The sequence below is a fragment of the Podarcis gaigeae genome (genome assembly GCF_964106915.1).
Source record: "Podarcis gaigeae genome assembly, chromosome: 7".
Classification (NCBI taxonomy): Eukaryota; Metazoa; Chordata; class Lepidosauria; order Squamata; family Lacertidae; genus Podarcis; species Podarcis gaigeae.
Genome location: NC_139683.1, coordinates 65,385,916 through 65,403,121, shown reverse-complemented (window position 1 = coordinate 65,403,121; position 17,206 = coordinate 65,385,916). Strand labels below are relative to the sequence as shown.

The window sequence follows — 17,206 nt, the reverse complement described above, 5'->3', positions numbered from 1 at the left end:
AGGCTGCTGCCCGCAAGCCTTGTGAGCCCGCGGGAACTCCCGCAGGGCTAGCAAGGCTTGTGGATAGCTTCCTGAAGCCTGGAGAGCGAGAGGGGTCGGTGCGCACCAATGCCTCTCGCTCTCCAGGCTTCAGCGAAAGCCTGCATTCGCCCCATAGGACGCACACACATTTCCCCTTCATTTTTGGAGAGGAAAAAGTGCGTCCTATGGGGCGAAAAATACGGTATGTAGCATTCTGATAATCGGTCCAGTTCATTCACATTTTATTTACTTGCATGACGGCTGCAACACTTCTGTTGCAGAAGTAGCATAATAATTTCCCACTGTTCCCTGACTTGGCTTCATTTCGGCTCTGCAGTTTTACAACACAATAAAAGAATCCAGACAACAGCGTGAAACACAAATGCCTTTTATGTTTGTATCAGACATTTAGACAGAAGACTTTTTCATAACTCTTTTGCAACTACTGTTACACAACGAGTAAATCTGCTGACAAAGCCAGCAGAGAAAGCACCAAGTTGAACTGAAAAAGCATGCATCAGCAGAGCTGAACAGACTGTGCCCCAAAACACTTGCCCCATTGCACTAAACTTGCCCCACTGCACTAAACCACCACCATCCTAAGCCTCGTCCTCCTCGCCTTCCTCCTCAAACTCTCCTTGCTCGTCCGCTGTGGCATCTTGATATTGCTGGTATTCGGAGACCAGGTCGTTCATGTTGCTCTCGGCCTCTGTGAACTCCATCTCATCCATGCCCTCTCCGGTGTACCAGTGCAGGAAGGCCTTTCGGCGGAACATGGCCGTGAACTGCTCAGAGATTCTCTTGAACAGCTCCTGGATGGCTGTGCTGTTGCCAATGAAGGTGGCGGACATCTTGAGGCCTCGCGGAGGGATGTCGCACACGGCCGTCTTCACGTTGTTGGGGATCCACTCGACAAAGTAGCTGCTGTTCTTGTTCTGGACGTTGAGCATCTGCTCATCCACTTCCTTCATGGACATTCTGCCCCGGAAAATGGCCGCCACCGTCAGGTAGCGCCCGTGGCGCGGGTCACAGGCCGCCATCATGTTCTTAGAATCGAACATCTGCTGGGTCAGCTCTGGCACCGTCAGGGCCCGGTACTGCTGGCTTCCGCGGCTCGTGAGGGGAGCAAAGCCAGGCATGAAGAAATGCAGGCGAGGGAAGGGCACCATGTTGACAGCCAGCTTGCGGAGGTCGGCATTCAGTTGGCCAGGGAACCGCAGGCAGGTGGTGACGCCACTCATGGTGGCCGACACCAAGTGGTTGAGGTCCCCATATGTCGGAGTCGTGAGTTTGAGTGTGCGGAAGCAGATATCGTACAAGGCCTCATTGTCAATACAGTAGGTTTCATCCGTGTTCTCCACCAGCTGGTGGACGGACAGCGTGGCATTGTAGGGCTCCACCACTGTGTCCGACACCTTAGGGGACGGCATCACACTGAACGTGTTCATGATCCGGTCGGGATACTCCTCCCGGATCTTGCTGATGAGGAGCGTCCCCATCCCAGAGCCTGTGCCACCGCCCAGGGAATGGGTCAACTGGAAGCCCTGCAAGCAGTCGCAGCTCTCTGACTCCTTCCTTACCACATCCAGCACAGAGTCCACCAGCTCAGCTCCCTCCGTGTAGTGGCCCTTGGCCCAGTTATTCCCAGCACCACTCTGGCCTAGAGGAGGAAGCAGAAAGGTGATGAACGAGCAGAAGCTACAGCTGCCAACACTTTCAATGCATAAAGGGTGGAACTGCTAAAGCAAACCAGCTGGAGCCTAAATGTGCATTTCTTTTTACATTTTGGTTATGACCTCTTCAGGGGGGCACAGTCTGTAACAGCCCTAAGAAATGGTTCTGTTGTGTTCTTGGATAAGCAATCCATCAAGTGCTAGAACATTGGTATTTCCTTCATATATCTTCTCCAAATATTTATTTGCATGCAAACGCTAAACCGCATGGCCAAGAAATTTGCATGCAACAGGGATCCATGGTCAATCTAGCATAGTGTCAGGTCTGCAGATATGGACAGGAATTTCCAATAAGAATTAATGAGCTTCTGACAGGTTTATAGTCTATTTACAATAACACAAAGAGAGCGGCACTGAGCCAACTTCTCTCAGAGTATCAGTTGTTCACTCTGAATCTCCTCCCCTTTTGCAGCAAGAGGGTTCCCTGTCCTTCTGCCCCTCTGCTTTCGTTGCTACTTAACCATTTCCTGCCTCCTAGTCCGAGGGGAGGGAGGAACATCCTCGCCGCTCTCAAAGTAAGAGCCTTCCAAACTCTCCCTCCCTCCTGGTTGCCTAGCAACTTTATCAGGGCTGTCTATCTCCTCCTCCTCTGACTGCGAGGTTTCTTAATCTACTGTTCTCTCTACAGATAGGTAGCCGTGTTGGTCTGCCATAGTCAAAACAAAAAAAATTTCTTCCAGTAGCACCTTAAAGACCAACTAAGTCAGTTCTTGGTATGAGCTTTCGTGTGCATGCACACTTCTTCAGATACACACCCTTGGTATGAGCTTTCGTGTGCATGCACACTTCTTCAGATGCACACTTCTTCAGATACTGTTCTCTCTGTTACTGATAACACTGAAGGAAGGGGGGCAATTACCCCCTTCCTCCTCATTAAAGGCTGCTCTGTGACTGCCTGCCTTCCTTGTCTGAGTCAGACCAGTCTCTGGCATCTGACACTGGCCAGCCCCTGACACATGGAATCATAAAACTGTAGAGTTGGAAGGGACATCGATGATCATCTAGTCCAACTCCCTGCAATGCAGGAATCTTTCACCCTACGTGTGCCTCGAACTCACAACCCTGCAATTAAGCGTCTCATGCTCTATCGACTGAGCTATCCATGGTGTGTTCTGGTTAAGGGAGAGAAGGCTGCCCTTTCTCTTGTGGCCATATGCCCCAAATCCTGGAATATCTCATCCATTTCACCATGGGAGAGATGCAGGAATGATCCCTTGACCCATTTTTCTGCCAATACAGGGGAAACAGGAAATGCATACTTGCCCATCCTACTCCTATTGTGAAAGCTCATAATGGCAGAACCCTACGCAGAGAATGATGCCTGACAACTTTAAAGAGGACCGCACATGCTGATGGAAGTGAATGCCAATTGGCTTCAAGCCAAGCTGACTGTAGCACTCATGCTTCGCTTGGTGGAGGAGAAGAGGAGGTACTGAAGGTGATCTGGAACAGATCGGTAGATTTCTAGCCAGCAAACCCTTGATCTAGGTAGAGAGGACCTGAGCTTCTGAGTTCATTTTCGCTTGGGCCACCCGTTTTAGAACAGCCATGATGAAACACTTACCAAAGACAAAGTTGTCAGGTCTAAAGATCTGCCCAAAAGGTCCAGACCTGACCGAGTCCATTGTGCCAGGCTCCAAGTCCACAAGGATGGCACGGGGCACGTACTTGTTACCTGCAGTGGTGGTGGTGGAGGGACGACAAAAGACACTCAGCGACAAAAGACACTCAGCGTTACAGACCTGCTGTCAGCAGATTTCGTGGGCTGGGGAGGGGAGGGAAATCTGCACAAAACCCAACACAAGGCAGCTCCTATGCTCTTGGCAACCTCATTACTATTCACCGGAGAGACACAGCAACTCTCTAAACAGATAAAAGGAGTGGGGGAGGTGCAGATTTAAAGGGAACAGCCTAATGAAACCAGGCTTGAATTTTAAGTAGGCATTAAAGCGTTGCCAAGGATTTCAGTAGCTGCTTAAAGGCCCCGGCTTGCCAGGGTTTTGTCACGCTTGCTGCTCTCCCAGTGCCCGTGACATTTTTTGAAGAATCTATCAGCAGCTTTCCTCCCTGGCCTCCCTCCCTCCCTCTCTCTCACACCCACACACCCCGCTCCCTCCCCAAGGTTACCAGTTGCTTCATTGTAGTAGACATTGATCCTCTCTAGCTGCAGGTCGCTGTCTCCGTGGTAGCTGCCGGTGGGGTCAATTCCGTGCTCATCACTGATGACTTCCCAGAACTGGAATGGGAATTTTGGAGAGCTATTAGCAACTGCCTTTGAAATGCCTAGAAGGCTGACTCCCCCTCCCCCCCCAAAACCCCCACATGCCGCTTGCTGGCACGCCTTGCCAAAATCCCGTTGTCAGGGCTGCCAGATTCCCAGCTGAAAAGAGCTTCTGCCGTGGGAAATGAGGCAGATCAAGGCAAACGCTTAACAGCTCTGGCAGCCCAGGTGGCTGCCTTGACAGCAGCTCGAAGCACAAAGAAACAGCACCGCTGCAATACTCCACATGCAACCCACAAAGGAAGCCACAATGCACCAGGATGCCATTGACAGCTCTTTAAAATCTCCGTTTATAATTGTGAAATACGTTGCATGGTGGGCAGTGAGGAAAGGATGGCTGCAGAAAAGTCTTCAGTACTGCTTTCCTTAAAAAAAAAAATCACTCCTTATGTTTATTGGTATTTCCTCTGCACTATCTTTTGTAATTCAAGCCTCTGTCTTGAATGTGCTTGGGTTTGTGCAGTTTTAACCATATTTAAAAATTGAATGATGATCTTTCGTTGTGTGCAGGAGTGGGGAGGAAAAGGTGCCACCAAGCCCATGTACACACCCACTTGCGCCCCACCTTAGCGGCGCTAAAAAGGCTATTGTCTCCTGGTGCTGTTCTCTCAAACACAAAACCAAACCAGCACCAGCCTCTCCGCCCATGATCATAACCAAAATGGCAGCAGAAAGCCACTCTTTGCTTCATATCCTTGATAAGGTAAGCTTAGAAGCTGCTAGGGAAACTCCCTTATGAAAGGACCATTGGGCATGTGTCCCCAGATCTGTGACAATGTTTTCTGAGCAAGCACTAAGGTCTAAGGTGTGTGTGTGTGGGGGGGGTGCTTTATGCTCACAGAAAAATGCCCTGCAATGTCGCAGATTAAAGACCACTTTCCATTCACTTGAGAGCCGCGAGATACATGCTGCGTGGACCACACTATTACTGCATAGCCTGCCAAGGTGGTAGCGCCAACTCTAAATATTTTCAAAGCGAATTCAGTATTTCTTCGTTCCCTTCCACAAAAGGGAAGCAGAAAGCCCAGCTGGGGCAACCAGATCCCCAAGTAAGTTAAGCTCAAAATAATAGGCTCATATGATCTTCCCAAACTGAATTCAGAGAAAGCACCTGTGACAATCTACCTACACAAGGGAAGCAACATGGAGATGGTGTACCTTTCATTGAACCTTAAAATCCCCTTTACTGCAGAATCTAGCCCAATACCGTATTAGAAGAGAGGATACCAGTGAGCCTAGAGATGACTATAGGACCCCCCCCCCACTTACTGAAAGCTATATTGTCTCTGTACCAGAATTGAGGGTGTGGCTGGGAATTGAGTTATCAGCTACCCTTACTTGTCAAAAATAAAACAAGCGGCTGGTAAAGCCCAGCCATATGGGCGGGGTATAAATAAAATTGTTAAAGCACCAGATCCTGTCCCATCCACACACAAAAAACCAACACCACCCGGATTTGGTATTTTGTGTGTGTGTGTGTGTGTGTGTGTGTGTGTGTGTGTGTGTCTTTGTGACATGAGCGCTGACTCAAAGCACGAAGTGCCTACAACAAGGCGGGATGAGGAAACGCCTTTTTCTAGACCCCTTATTAGAGCGCCGGTTCCTGCTAGCAGCTCACACATCAAAGGCAAGGAATGGGACTATCCAACGCGACCAGCATTTTCTATTCTCCTCCCTCCCCTCCGCAAGGGGCGTGTAACAAAGGAACCGGCTGCAGCAGAGGATGAACGCGCCGTCGAGGAAGCAGACCCGAGCGGGGGTAGAGGTGGTGAAGAATACATCTCTCAAAATTGTGAGACGAAGACATAAAAAGAGAGAGAGAGAGAGAGAAAATGCTGAGTTGCTGAATAGGCTCCTTCGATGCGCAGGAGGCCGAGGTCATTGAACCCCACCCGAGTTAGAGACGCGTGGAACGCCTGGAATTGGCGACTCCCTGCAGCGCGTGTAACAATAGAGACGCCCCCCTTTCCTCTCCTGCCCCTGTCCAGACCATACCTTCGCCCCTATCTGGTTGCCACACTGGCCGGCCTGGATGTGCACGATCTCACGCATGGCGACGGCTTGACTCCGGGCTGACCCCCCACTCGCTGGCCGCTTCTGCCTCCGGCGCGCCCACCTGCCTGACCTCGGCTCTCTTCTGCACCGGCAACAAGCAACAGGGAGCGCCTCGGCCGGGAGCTGCTTTTTATACGGGGAGCGCCGATCCCCGCCTTTCTGCAGCCCAAGCCCCACCTACTCCCATTCACAGCTGCCTCCTCGGCTCGGGTGATGTAATGCTCCCAGTAGCTGACGGCGGATGGGGGGGACGGGGGGAGACGACGGATCCGCAGAAGTCCGTCCATCCCCTCTCCCCCACCCCCGGTTGATTTTATTTTTTATTAGAATGCACTCAGACATTTGCTTCGAGGTTGTCTGTCATATCGTAATTGCTGACCCATCTCTCCTCTCCCTTCTTTCTGATATATATACAGTGGTACCTCGAGTTAAATATGCTTCAGGTTACAGACTCCGCTAACCCAGAAATAGTACCTCGGGTTAAGAACTTTGCTCCAGGATGAGAACAGAAACCGGCGGCGCAGTGGCAGTCCCCATTAGCTAAAGTGGTGCCTCAGGTTAACTACAGTTTCAGGTTAAGAACAGACCTCCAGAACGAATTAAGTACGTAACCAGAGGTACCACTGTACTTAACCAGAAGTACCACTGTACTGTATATTGGAGTAGCGGGGGTGGGGACAGGGTGGGGCAGCTGCCACCCAAAATCAATAAAAATCCTATGCCCATTTAAAATGTGCTTTTTGTAGGGGGGGCCTATTGGGTCGTTGTTTTATTTTTATTATGTATTTTTTGGTTTTATATCTTTATTTTATTATGTGAACCGCCCTGAGGGCCCCGTATAGGGCGGTATAATTAATAAACACAGTTAATATTTTATTAATACAATTAGTAAATACAACAACAAAATAAATAAAAATATATAGCCAACTGAAGTTCTCCCCCCTCCCCAACAAGAGGCCTGCCCCCTAACAAAAATCCTAGCTACGCCCTGCCCCTCCTTGGCGACGCCCCATGTATTTAAAGGCGGTTGGAAGCTTCAAGTTGAAATGGACCGGAGGAACAGAAACAGCCTCCATCCTCCTCCCTCTCTGTCTCCAGCAGGACTTTCCCCCTGAAATATACTTGGAATCGAAACATCCCCCGACTCTTCTTCTTGTTCTTCTTCTTGTTCTTCTTTTAAAGGATGGAGTGGAGTGGCTTTGTTCTCGACTCCCCCAGTGAGAAAAGATAACGTGATGGGGTCAGGGACAGAGGAGGAAGGGAAGAGAAAAAGAATCTGTTGCGCGCAGGGCTCCGGCATTTGCAGCATCCGGCCGCGCCCTCCGGCTCCCCCCCTCCTTTTGTTTCTTAAGAGAAGCCCCCCCCCCCCGCCCCCCGTTTGCAGCTGCTAACGCTGCAAGGTGGCAGGCAGGCAGGCAGGCAGGCAGCGCGCTCGGGCGCGGCCTCTGCTGCAGTTTCTCTCGGCCGTCCTTTCCCCCATGTGCTTTCCCGAGATTGAGGCCTGGGCCACTCTCTCCCCTGCCTGGCTCCCCATTTCTGCAGGCGGAACACGAGTCTGGGCGTGTTTATCAGCGAGCGAGACCAGTGGGGTGGCTGCATAACGGTGGGTGACTTGAATGAGGACGAGTCTCCCTGTTAGCAAGGTGGTGGTGGGAGGAGGCAAGGACCACGGCGCCTTTTAAGCTCTCGAGTCAGATCCACAGCTATATCTGGGTTGGCACTGCGTGTGGCTGGAAGCAGGCTAGTTCACGTGAACAAAATGAGGAGGAGCTGGTCATACAACTGAACAAAACCCGTAAGGCCCTTTCTCATCCCAGCTACAATGCTCCAAATAATTTGGAATAAGAAGTTTTAAAAAAGCTGGTTCGGACCATAGCCAAATAAGCGCATTGATTCTCTTTGCTCCTTGGATCAAAAGCAAGATATAAGGCAATGCACTGTTGTTGTTTAGTCGTTTAGTCGTGTCCGACTCTTCGTGACCCCATGGACCAGAGCACGCCAGGCACTCCTGTCTTCCACTGTCTCCCGCAGTTTGGCCAGACTCATGCTGGTAGCTTTGAGAACACTATCCAACCATTTCGTCCTCTGTTGTCCCCTTCTCCTTGTGCCCTCCATCTTTCCCAACATCAGGGTCTTTTCCAGGGAGTCTTCTCTTCTTATGAGGTGGCCAAAGTATTGGAGCCTCAGCTTCAGGATCTGTCCTTCCAGTGAGCACTCAGGGCTGATTTCCTTCAGAATGGATAGGTTTGATCTTCTTGCAGTCCATGGGACTCTCAAGAGTCTCCTCCAGCACCATAATTCAAAAGCATCAATTCTTCGACGATCAGCCTTCTTTATGGTCCAGCTCTCACTTCCATACATCACTACTGGGGAAACCATAGCTTTAACTATACGGACCTTTGTTGGCAAGGTGATGTCTCTGCTTTTTAGGATGCTGTCTAGGTATCACGCATACCTTCAAAAAAACAAAAGGAAATGATGAATTTCAGCCAGCCGGATAATTCATCATTAAAGGGTGAGGCTGCTTCCAGAACAAATGCATTCAGTCACCAGTCTCAAGAAGATCTTTTGCTCCGTCTGGAGCGTTTTACATGACCTGGGTAATCTAAACGGCTCACCCAGTATTTCCCTGAGGAGCGATTCAGCTATGTAGATGCATCAATCTCGTTTGATTTGCAGTGCGATTCGTGGGTATAATTTTATTGCTGATGTTATGTTATTCACCGCCATGGTTTTTTTTATTTTAATTGATGATGATGATGATGATGATGATGATTGCAAATAAGGTCTCAGAAGCTATTGTGTTCATTTTTAAAGTCTTTTCTGATTACGCAGAACTTCTTTCCTTCCCAGCCAATAAACACTGTTGCTAATCGGCGTCTTCTCTTTTCCCGTCTACGCCTTGCCCGGTGTTCTAGAGACAATGATGAGGTCAGCTTCCCATCTTCCAGGGAAGAGAGGATACATTTCAAGCTGGCAAGGGAGCTGCTTTCGAGCAACATAATATCGGGACGGGGTGACTCAGGGCTGCCGGCTGCCTTCTGCCAGATCGTCATTGGGAGGGGAACTCCGCCTTTTCCTCCCTCCCTCCCTGCAAAGAGGATGAAACGATCCAAGCCAGGGGGTAACAGTTTGGTATTTGCTCTCCTGCATATTTTGCTGCTGTGCCTGTGGAGGAACGGAAGACAGAGGGCGTGAATTGTATCACACCATATTCCTCGCAACGCAGCCTGAGTGGCTGGTTGCAGCAGCGCTTTATCTCAAACCTGCTATTAACAGAGGCAACGCGTTTCATTCTGTTTCTGTGTGCTCAGCAGACAGACAACAACAAAAGCAAGTGGCTAAAAGGAGCAGCTTATTTCCCCCCTTTGTTTTCTAGCCAGCTAGAACTATAACTGTATCACGTTTCGATCTGGTCCGTGTGTTTACTCCGGGGGTGGGGCAGATCCACCGAATTTAATAGCGCTTATTCTCCATTCCCATAAAACTATCCACCTTACTGAACACAGTGGATCTTCCTTCCGAAGAAACAAGACAAGCGAAACTGCAAATCCAAGATTACGCTTGGGAGTGAAGCCTCACTGAACATAAGTGGAATTGGCCTTCAAATAAAATTGGGTGAAATTTAATGCTCCTCCTTACTACTTAAGAAGCCAATTACCAATTCTTATCCCTTGAGTATTCACTATTTTCAATTCTTGGTTATCATTTATAAGATTTATTACCCACCCTTCTCAAGGAAATCCCAGGGCAAGTTACAACAAATAGAAAATGCAATTTTGTAGCAGATAAAAGTCCGTATAATCTTAAAACACATAAAGGTAAAAGTAAAGGGACCCCTGACCATTAGGTCCAGTCGTGGCTGACTGGTGTTTCGGCGCTCATCTCGCTTTACTGACCAAGGGAGCCGGCGTACAGCTTCTGGGTCATGTGGCCAGCATGACTAAGCTGCTTCTGGTGAACCAGAGCAGCGCATGGAAACACCGTTTACCTTCCCACCGGAGTGGTGCCTATTTATCTACTTGCACTTTGACGTACTTTCAAACTGCTAGGTTGGCAGGAGCAGGGACCAAGCAACAGGAGCTCACCCCGTCACAGGGATTCGAACCACCAACACATACAAGCGTTCTAAAATGGAATAGAGCAATATATAATTAAAAAGTGTCAGATATTCTGCTAAACTACCAGGCTGGTTTTTTTTTGTTTTTTTGTTTTAAAAACACCCTTATATTCCTTTTGTAAGTGACACAACTCCCAGACTACAGGATTTCCAAAAAAAATTGGAAGAAATTGAAATAAAAATAAAAGTATCAGTATTCAATTTTATTTCAGTCACAGACCAGCATAAGATTAAAAAACAACAACAAATAAACTGACTTAAAACAGGTAAGGGATAAAATAACCCTAGTAATTAAAAGGTGATTATATCATGCATACTTTAAAAGATAGAAACAAGGGCCGAAGATTAAAAGGTTATACCCAGATGGGTGGGGTATTTATTATTATTATTATTATTATTATTATTATTATTATTATTATTATTATGGGAGTGTGAAGGAGCACAGCTTCTTGGCCTTTTGGCTAAAATCAAGTGTAAAAATAAAAGTATTATCAAGAGACACCTACCGGTATGTATAACCTCATGTTTTCCATATTTGTGAGACAAGACTTTGCTGTTTTATTTGCAAAGCAAATTTTTAGACCTGAGCATAGAATTTTGTCAACGATATTCTTTATTCCTTTTCCAAGGAACAGAGTAATCCTGCCTTGCCTTATATACTCAATACAGCACTGTCAAATATTGATTATACAGACAGCATAGGATGCTCTCTGCTGCATATGAGCCAATTTTGGTCTATTATTGCGATACACACATCTTCTGTTTGACATGTTTCCTCTAGATATATGAGGGAACCACAGAACAGCACTCCATGGATATTGTATTTTGCTGTGTCTGAATGTGCTGGGATTCCTGACAAACTGCCTTTCCAACACATGCACATGTAGGCAGAGGTTTTCCTGTAGGAGAAAGAAAGGGAGGGAGTGTCTGAAAGGGCATTTAACCCCCTGCAGTCTGAAAGAGAGTTGAGCAAAAGCAGCACTCGTTTGTGTAGGTCGCCTCTTTAAAAAACTGGACTTTCCAGGCCTGTCATCTTGGTGGCGGCAAGGATCAGCCAAACCCAAAACTGCAGTCCTGGATTCACCACCACTCCCGAAAAGGCCTATTATATAATTAACAGTGCAACTTTGATGACACCCAGAGTTCTTGGCATCCGTCTGCCTCGAGAGGCAATGGAGTGTGCCTCCGGGGGTGAAGTCAAACCGCTGTGTTAGCAGCACCAAAGCGGCCTCCCTGGGGCGCAAGCCTGGGCAGCGTGTATGAAGGTCCTGGGCTGCCTAGCTAACACGACCCCCTTCTTGGCCTCACTGATGTGGTCCAAAGGAAAGCAGAGCAAGACGTTTGGCACCAGCTTGGCTGCGGGAATTGCCGGAAGGAGGCGTAGAAGGCGCCATCCAACCATCTTAGGAACTCCACTCCAGATTTGTGTAGGGTTTACTCCAGGGGTCAGCAAACTTTTTCAGCAGGAGGCCAGTCCACTGTCCCTCAGACCTTGTGGGGGGCCGGACTATATTTTGAAAAAAATAATAATGGATGAATTCCTATCCCCACAAATAACCCAGAGAAGCATTTTAAATAATAGCACACATTCTACTCATGTAAAAACACCAGGCAGGAACCACAAATAACCTAGAGATGTATTTTAAATAAAAGTACACATTCTACTCATGTAAAAACATGCTGATTCCCAGACCGTCTGTGGGCCAGATTTGGGAGGTAATTGGGCCAGATCCGGCCCCCAGGTCTTAGTTTGCCTACCCGTGGTTTACACCTTAGCTTTTTCTTCTCCCAAAGATATTTTGCAAGGCAGTGGTGGTTTAGGATCTGAGTTTTCCTTCTCCTAGAAGGGCTACCTTCCCAGGTTGATGAGCCCCGTCTGCCCCTCACTTCCTTCTGCGGCATGTGCAGAAACCGCCTTCTTGACTGTTGGACCCACTGATGGTCTTGTCTGCTCAATCTGCTGGAGCCGGTCTTTAAGTACAGGGGATGTCCCTAGCTGCGGGTTTCAAACCCGTTGGCTACCTTCAGCTAGTTTAGCCGGCCAGTCAAAGCCATTTCCTGGGGTGTGGCCATTGTCACGTGCTGACTGCTCCTAGGAGCTATAGGTAAGAACTGAGTGCAGGATGGGGACCAAAGGTGGACAAACTACCCCAGAAGGAGCACGGCGTGTCCCCCAGCAGAGGTACTACCCCTCCCCTAACACCCTATACTCCCAACACTCACATTATTCCTAAGCCAATGCAGCTGTAGTAAAAAAGGTAAATGTAAAGTTACCCCTGCCCGTACGGGCCAGTCTTGCCAGACTCTGGGGTTGTGCGCCCATCTCACTTAAGAGGCCAGGGGCCAGCGCTGTCCGAAGACACTTCCGGGTCACGTGGCCAGCGTGACATTGCTGCTCTGGCGAGCCAGAGCTGCACACGGAAACGCCGTTTACCTTCTCGCAGCTGTAGTAGGTGGGTTTAATTTTCCGAATGCCATCAGCAGAGTGACATTTAAAAGATCCTAATTTCCCCCCTGGGGACGCAGGTGGCGCTGTGGGTTAAAGCCTCAGCGCCTAGGACTTGCCGATCGAAAGGTTGGCGGTTCGAATCCCTGCGGCGGGGTGCGCTCCCGCTGCTCGGTCCCAGCGCTTGCCAACCTAGCAGTTCGAAAGCACCTCCGGGTGCAAGTAGATAAATAGGGACCGCTTACCAGCGGGAAGGTAAACGGCGTTTCCGTGTGCGGCTCTGGCTCGCCAGAGCAGCGATGTCACGCTGGCCATGTGACCCGGAAGTGTCTCCGGACAGCGCTGGCCCCTGGCCTCTTGAGTGAGATGGGCGCACAACCCCAGAGTCTGTCAAGACTGGCCCGTACGGGCAGGGGTACCTTTACCTTTACTTTACCTAATTTCCCCCCTATTTCTGGGGGAAGTGATTGGAAACAGAATGTGCTCTTTAAAGGAAACAAACACTAAACGCTACTTCCATATATATGTTGAGAAGATGCACCATCATATTCAATACCGATTTCCTCATTGTCTTCCCACAGCTCTGACGCTCCGTCTGGCCATACAGGCCATCAGATTCCACCTTCTGCAGTTTCCTAGGCAACCAGCCTAGTCTTGGAAACAAACTGCATTTAAAACAGGATCTCTGCCACCCAACGCCCTGTAACCTTTTCATTCTTGGCTGCATTCTTCCCTTGCTTAAAAGCAGAGAATATGAAGACTAGCTGCTATGCCAAGAATATAGAATTGTCTTATTTCTCGCATACATTGAAAAAAGACATCTCTTCGAAAGTTGGCTTAAAATCAACTTACAGACCAAATTAATTTTGCTGCCTTTTCCTCATCACACACATGGCTGCAATACCAGACACAAAGGTGATTGTGTAAATTCCTTTATCCAGGTCAGTCAGAAGTGACAGATTCTCTGGACATATATTATAAAAATGGTTTCTGACTTAAGTAATAGCAGCATTACATATGCTGCAACTCGTCGAGAGATCTGGAGGGTGGCAACACAAGAACAGGGCCTTTTCTGCAGTGGCTCCCTGTCTGTGGAATGCTCTCCCCAGGGAAGTTCGCCTGGCGCCTTCATTATACACCTTTAGGAACCAAGTAAAAACATTTTTTAAAAAACTAGGCCTTTGGCTGACCTGGTGGACATCCTATACCCTTTTTAAATGTGACTCATTGTGTGTGTGTTCTTATTTTGATTTTATATATCGTGATCTTTTCTGTGAACCGCCCTGAGACCTCTTGGTATAGGGTGGTAGATAAATTCAATAAAATAAATAAAAAACCCTGTACTGTACCTACTTACCAGTACCTGGGAGCAAGCCTTACTGAACTCAGCATGACTTGTCTCTGATAGGATAGTGCCATTAGCATTTTATTTCCTTTCTATAGGTTATCTTAGTACCCCTTACAACAGCACTGATCGCCAGCTGGAGGAAGGGAAGAACAGGTGCTGAATTCAAAGCAGTCCCCCATTCCCCTCTCCTGACCACAAAACAGGTGACCAGCATATCATCAGGTGACCAGTACATCAAAGATGGCAACAGCCACCATCTGTTGATGGGTGGGTACCGCAAGTGCTGTAACATGTGTAGCCTTCTGATTCTTTGGGTTTAGACAATGACCTCTCTGTAGAAATAGGTTCATTCACAAGACTGAGAAATGTGGCAAAAGTACAACAGCAAGAACTGGTGGGGCTAAGCCAGGGGTCAGCAAACTTTTTCAGCAGGGGGCCGGTCCACTGTCCCTCAGACCTTGTGGGGGACCAGACTATCTATCTATCATCTATCATCTATCTATCTATCTATCTATCTATCTATCTATATATTGGGAGGGGGAATGAATGAATTCCTATGCCCCACAAATAACCCAGAGATGCATTTTAAAGAAAAGCACACCTTCTACTCATGTAAAAACACAATGTTTCCCAGATCATCCATGGGCTGGATTTAGGTGATTGGGCCGGATCCGGCCCCCGGGCCTTAGTTTGCTACAAGGGTGGCAAGGATAGCCTCCCAAACTTTCTTTTCCAGAATTGAAGTCCACTTCCACTTGGTGTGAAGTTCCAGCAAGCCAGGATGAAAAAAGCACCGAGGACTTAAGGGATCTTTGCTTTATTTAAACATGTGCAAGCAGAGCACAGTGGAAGCTTACTTACAGCAAGCAGCAGAATCTCAAAAAACAATGGACTCAGCTACTAATTTGCATCCCTACATTCAAATTGCTCTGCTCCCTTCCCCCAAAGTCCGAAGAGTGACCTTCTCCATGCTCTGCTGAGTATCTCATGCTCAAACCTGAGTTCTCCAGCCATCAGGAGACCAACCCAGCTTAACAGGAATTTTCAGTCAGTAGCTATTAAACTATGTAAATTGCTTTCAACATTTTCCCCTGCGAGGAAAACACGTAGCTGTTTTGGTTTAGTGGTTGAGTCCCCAACTTGGTGCCTGTGGGCCGTGCTTTTCTTCTGGAAAAAGGGGGTGCCGGTACTGTGTACCATTGAGTACCCCCATGTGTGTGTGGGGGAGCACAGCCTGTGGGCACTATGGAACCCTCAAATACTCTCCTGGTGTCCCTTGAGACTCCTTGTGCTTTCAAATTTTTAGTTTTGTTTAAAATGAGCTCTCCCTGCTTTTGTTGTTGTTTTTGGTTGGATCTGTGACAGGTTTTTTTTGCAGGAAGGGGCTTCCTTTTGTCAGCTTTATTTATTAGGGGGAGTGTTGATGTTTTGCCTGGTTTTTTGTGTTTTTGGGGTGGGGTCTCCCCAGCTTTTTACTTCTGTGAAATAGGTATTTTGTGGTGTCCTTGAGTTTCTTTGAAGAAGAAGAAGAGTTTGGATTTGATATCCCGCTTTATCACTATCCGAAGGAGTCTCAAAGAGGCTAACATTCTCCTTTCCCCCCCTCCCCCACAACAAACACTCTGTGAGGTGAGTGGGGCTGAGAGACTTCAGAGAAGTGTGACTAGCCCAAGGTCACCCAGCAGCTGCATGTGGAGGAGCGGAGACGCGAACTCGGTTCCCCAGATTATGAGTCCACCGCTCTTAACCACTACACCACACTGGCTTCCACTTCTTAGACTTCCAAATGTGCCCCTGGACATGAAAAGGGCTGGTGACCTCTATTTTGGACCACCAGCCAGCTTGAAGAGCACCCACGACTCAGGAGTTTACACCCTGTTCTGCAGAGTAGCTTGTTCCCCTCCCATTCTGCTGGACATCTCACACATGCAAGCTCTGTTTATTTTCTCTGCACAAACGTACACGAAGGCACATCCCTGCAATTAAAAAGAAAAAGTCACAATGAACAAGGTGAATTTCTGAACGATGGCAACCCTCAAAACCACAGCCACTAGAAAAAGGAGGATGGAGATTGCAGAAATAACTGTTGGTTATTTCTGTTAAGGCAGTGTAGTGCCAATTTTACAGGATTGTTCTTTCAAGCAAGGGTACATCTTTAAATAGACACATTTCCCCTTTAAATTCAGCACACAGGAACAGAGAAAAAGTTGAATCAGCAACTCCTGGGTCCCTCATTAATATTTATAACAGGCAAGAGACCCCAGGCAGGAATAAGAAGTATGCTCCATCTAGTGGTCAGATGAGACATCACTCCTCTAGATCGCTGGTGCCTGTCTGACATTTACACTCTGAGATGTTCCACAGAACCAATTGATTTGTTGCAGATCTCTCCCCCCGCCGTTTTTTTCAGGAAAGGAATTAAAGCAGTGGGCGTGTAAGCAAACAGATTATAAAAAGGTAAAGGTAAAGGGACCCCTGACCATTAGGTCCAGTCGTGGCCGACTCTGGGGTTGCGGCGCTCATCTCGCTTTATTGGCCGAGGGAGCCGGCATACAGCTTCCGGGTCATGTGGCCAGCATGACTAAGCCGCTCCTGGCGAACCAGAGCAGCACACGGAAACACCGTTTACCTTCCCACCAGAACGGTACCTATTTATCTACTTGCACTTTGATGTGCTTTTGAACTGCTAGGTTGGCAGGAGCAGGGACCGAGCAACGGGAGCTCACCCCATTGCGGGGATTCGAACTGCTGGCCTTCTGATCGGCAAGTTCTAGGCTCTGTGGTTTAACCCAAAGCGCCACCTGTGTCCCAAACACCAACCCTGTGACGTAGGTTAGGCTGCAAGTTGGTCTGAACTACAGCATGGATAACCTAAGAGGTCTTAAAAAAGAGAGCCATATTTTGCTAGTTCTTTGATGGGCGATAGCTAATAAAAAAAGGGAGGGGGACCATTCTGTGAAAAGCTACTGCCAAGTTACCAGATTAAAGCTGTTATCTTATGCAAATTTTCCAGGAAGTGAGTTTCACTGAACCCAGACCTTACCGGTACTTCCTTGTAAGATCTGAAACACACCTATGCAGTGGATTGTGTAACAAGGCTTAGGTGTATTCTAACTATGTATAGGAAAAGGGCTGTACTTGAACACAGGATCTTTGCCTTACTGGGGAGTAATTCCTATTGAACTGCCATTGAGCTTCTCAG

The 17,206-nt window shown here is 48.1% G+C and overlaps 2 protein-coding genes across 3 annotated transcripts in view; both read right to left on the bottom strand.

The window, feature by feature from the left end:
* Positions 1-393: 393 nt before the first annotated feature.
* LOC310848353 (tubulin beta-2 chain) lies at positions 394-6,201 on the bottom strand. Its single transcript, XM_083747369.1, has 4 exons — positions 6,031-6,201; positions 3,882-3,990; positions 3,319-3,429; positions 394-1,681 (listed from the first exon to the last, which is right to left on the bottom strand). The coding sequence occupies exons 1-4, from the start codon at positions 6,085-6,087 to the stop codon at positions 621-623; spliced, it is 1,338 nt and encodes a 445-aa protein (XP_083603495.1). The 5' UTR covers positions 6,088-6,201; the 3' UTR covers positions 394-620.
* An 8,604-nt stretch (positions 6,202-14,805) lies between these two features.
* Positions 14,806-17,206, bottom strand: part of SLC22A23 (solute carrier family 22 member 23) — a 110,668-nt gene continuing 108,267 nt past the window's right edge. For both annotated transcript variants that reach the window (XM_083747269.1, XM_083747270.1), the window contains one exon: positions 14,806-15,980. In XM_083747269.1, coding sequence (XP_083603395.1) covers positions 15,944-15,980 — 37 coding nt within the window. In that variant the 3' untranslated portion in view covers positions 14,806-15,943. The remainder of the gene's footprint in view (positions 15,981-17,206) is intronic.

Excerpts from the sequence above, each read along its gene's own strand:
- LOC310848353 (XM_083747369.1), bottom strand. The coding sequence starts at position 6,087 with ATGCGTGAGATCGTGCACATCCAGGCCGGCCAGTGTGGCAACCAGATA. Across the intron at positions 3,991-6,030 it reads GCAACCAGATAGGGGCGAAG|TTCTGGGAAGTCATCAGTGA; the intron begins GTATGGTCTGGA and ends TTCCCATTCCAG. Across the intron at positions 3,430-3,881 it reads CTACTACAATGAAGCAACTG|GTAACAAGTACGTGCCCCGT; the intron begins GTAACCTTGGGG and ends CCACCACTGCAG.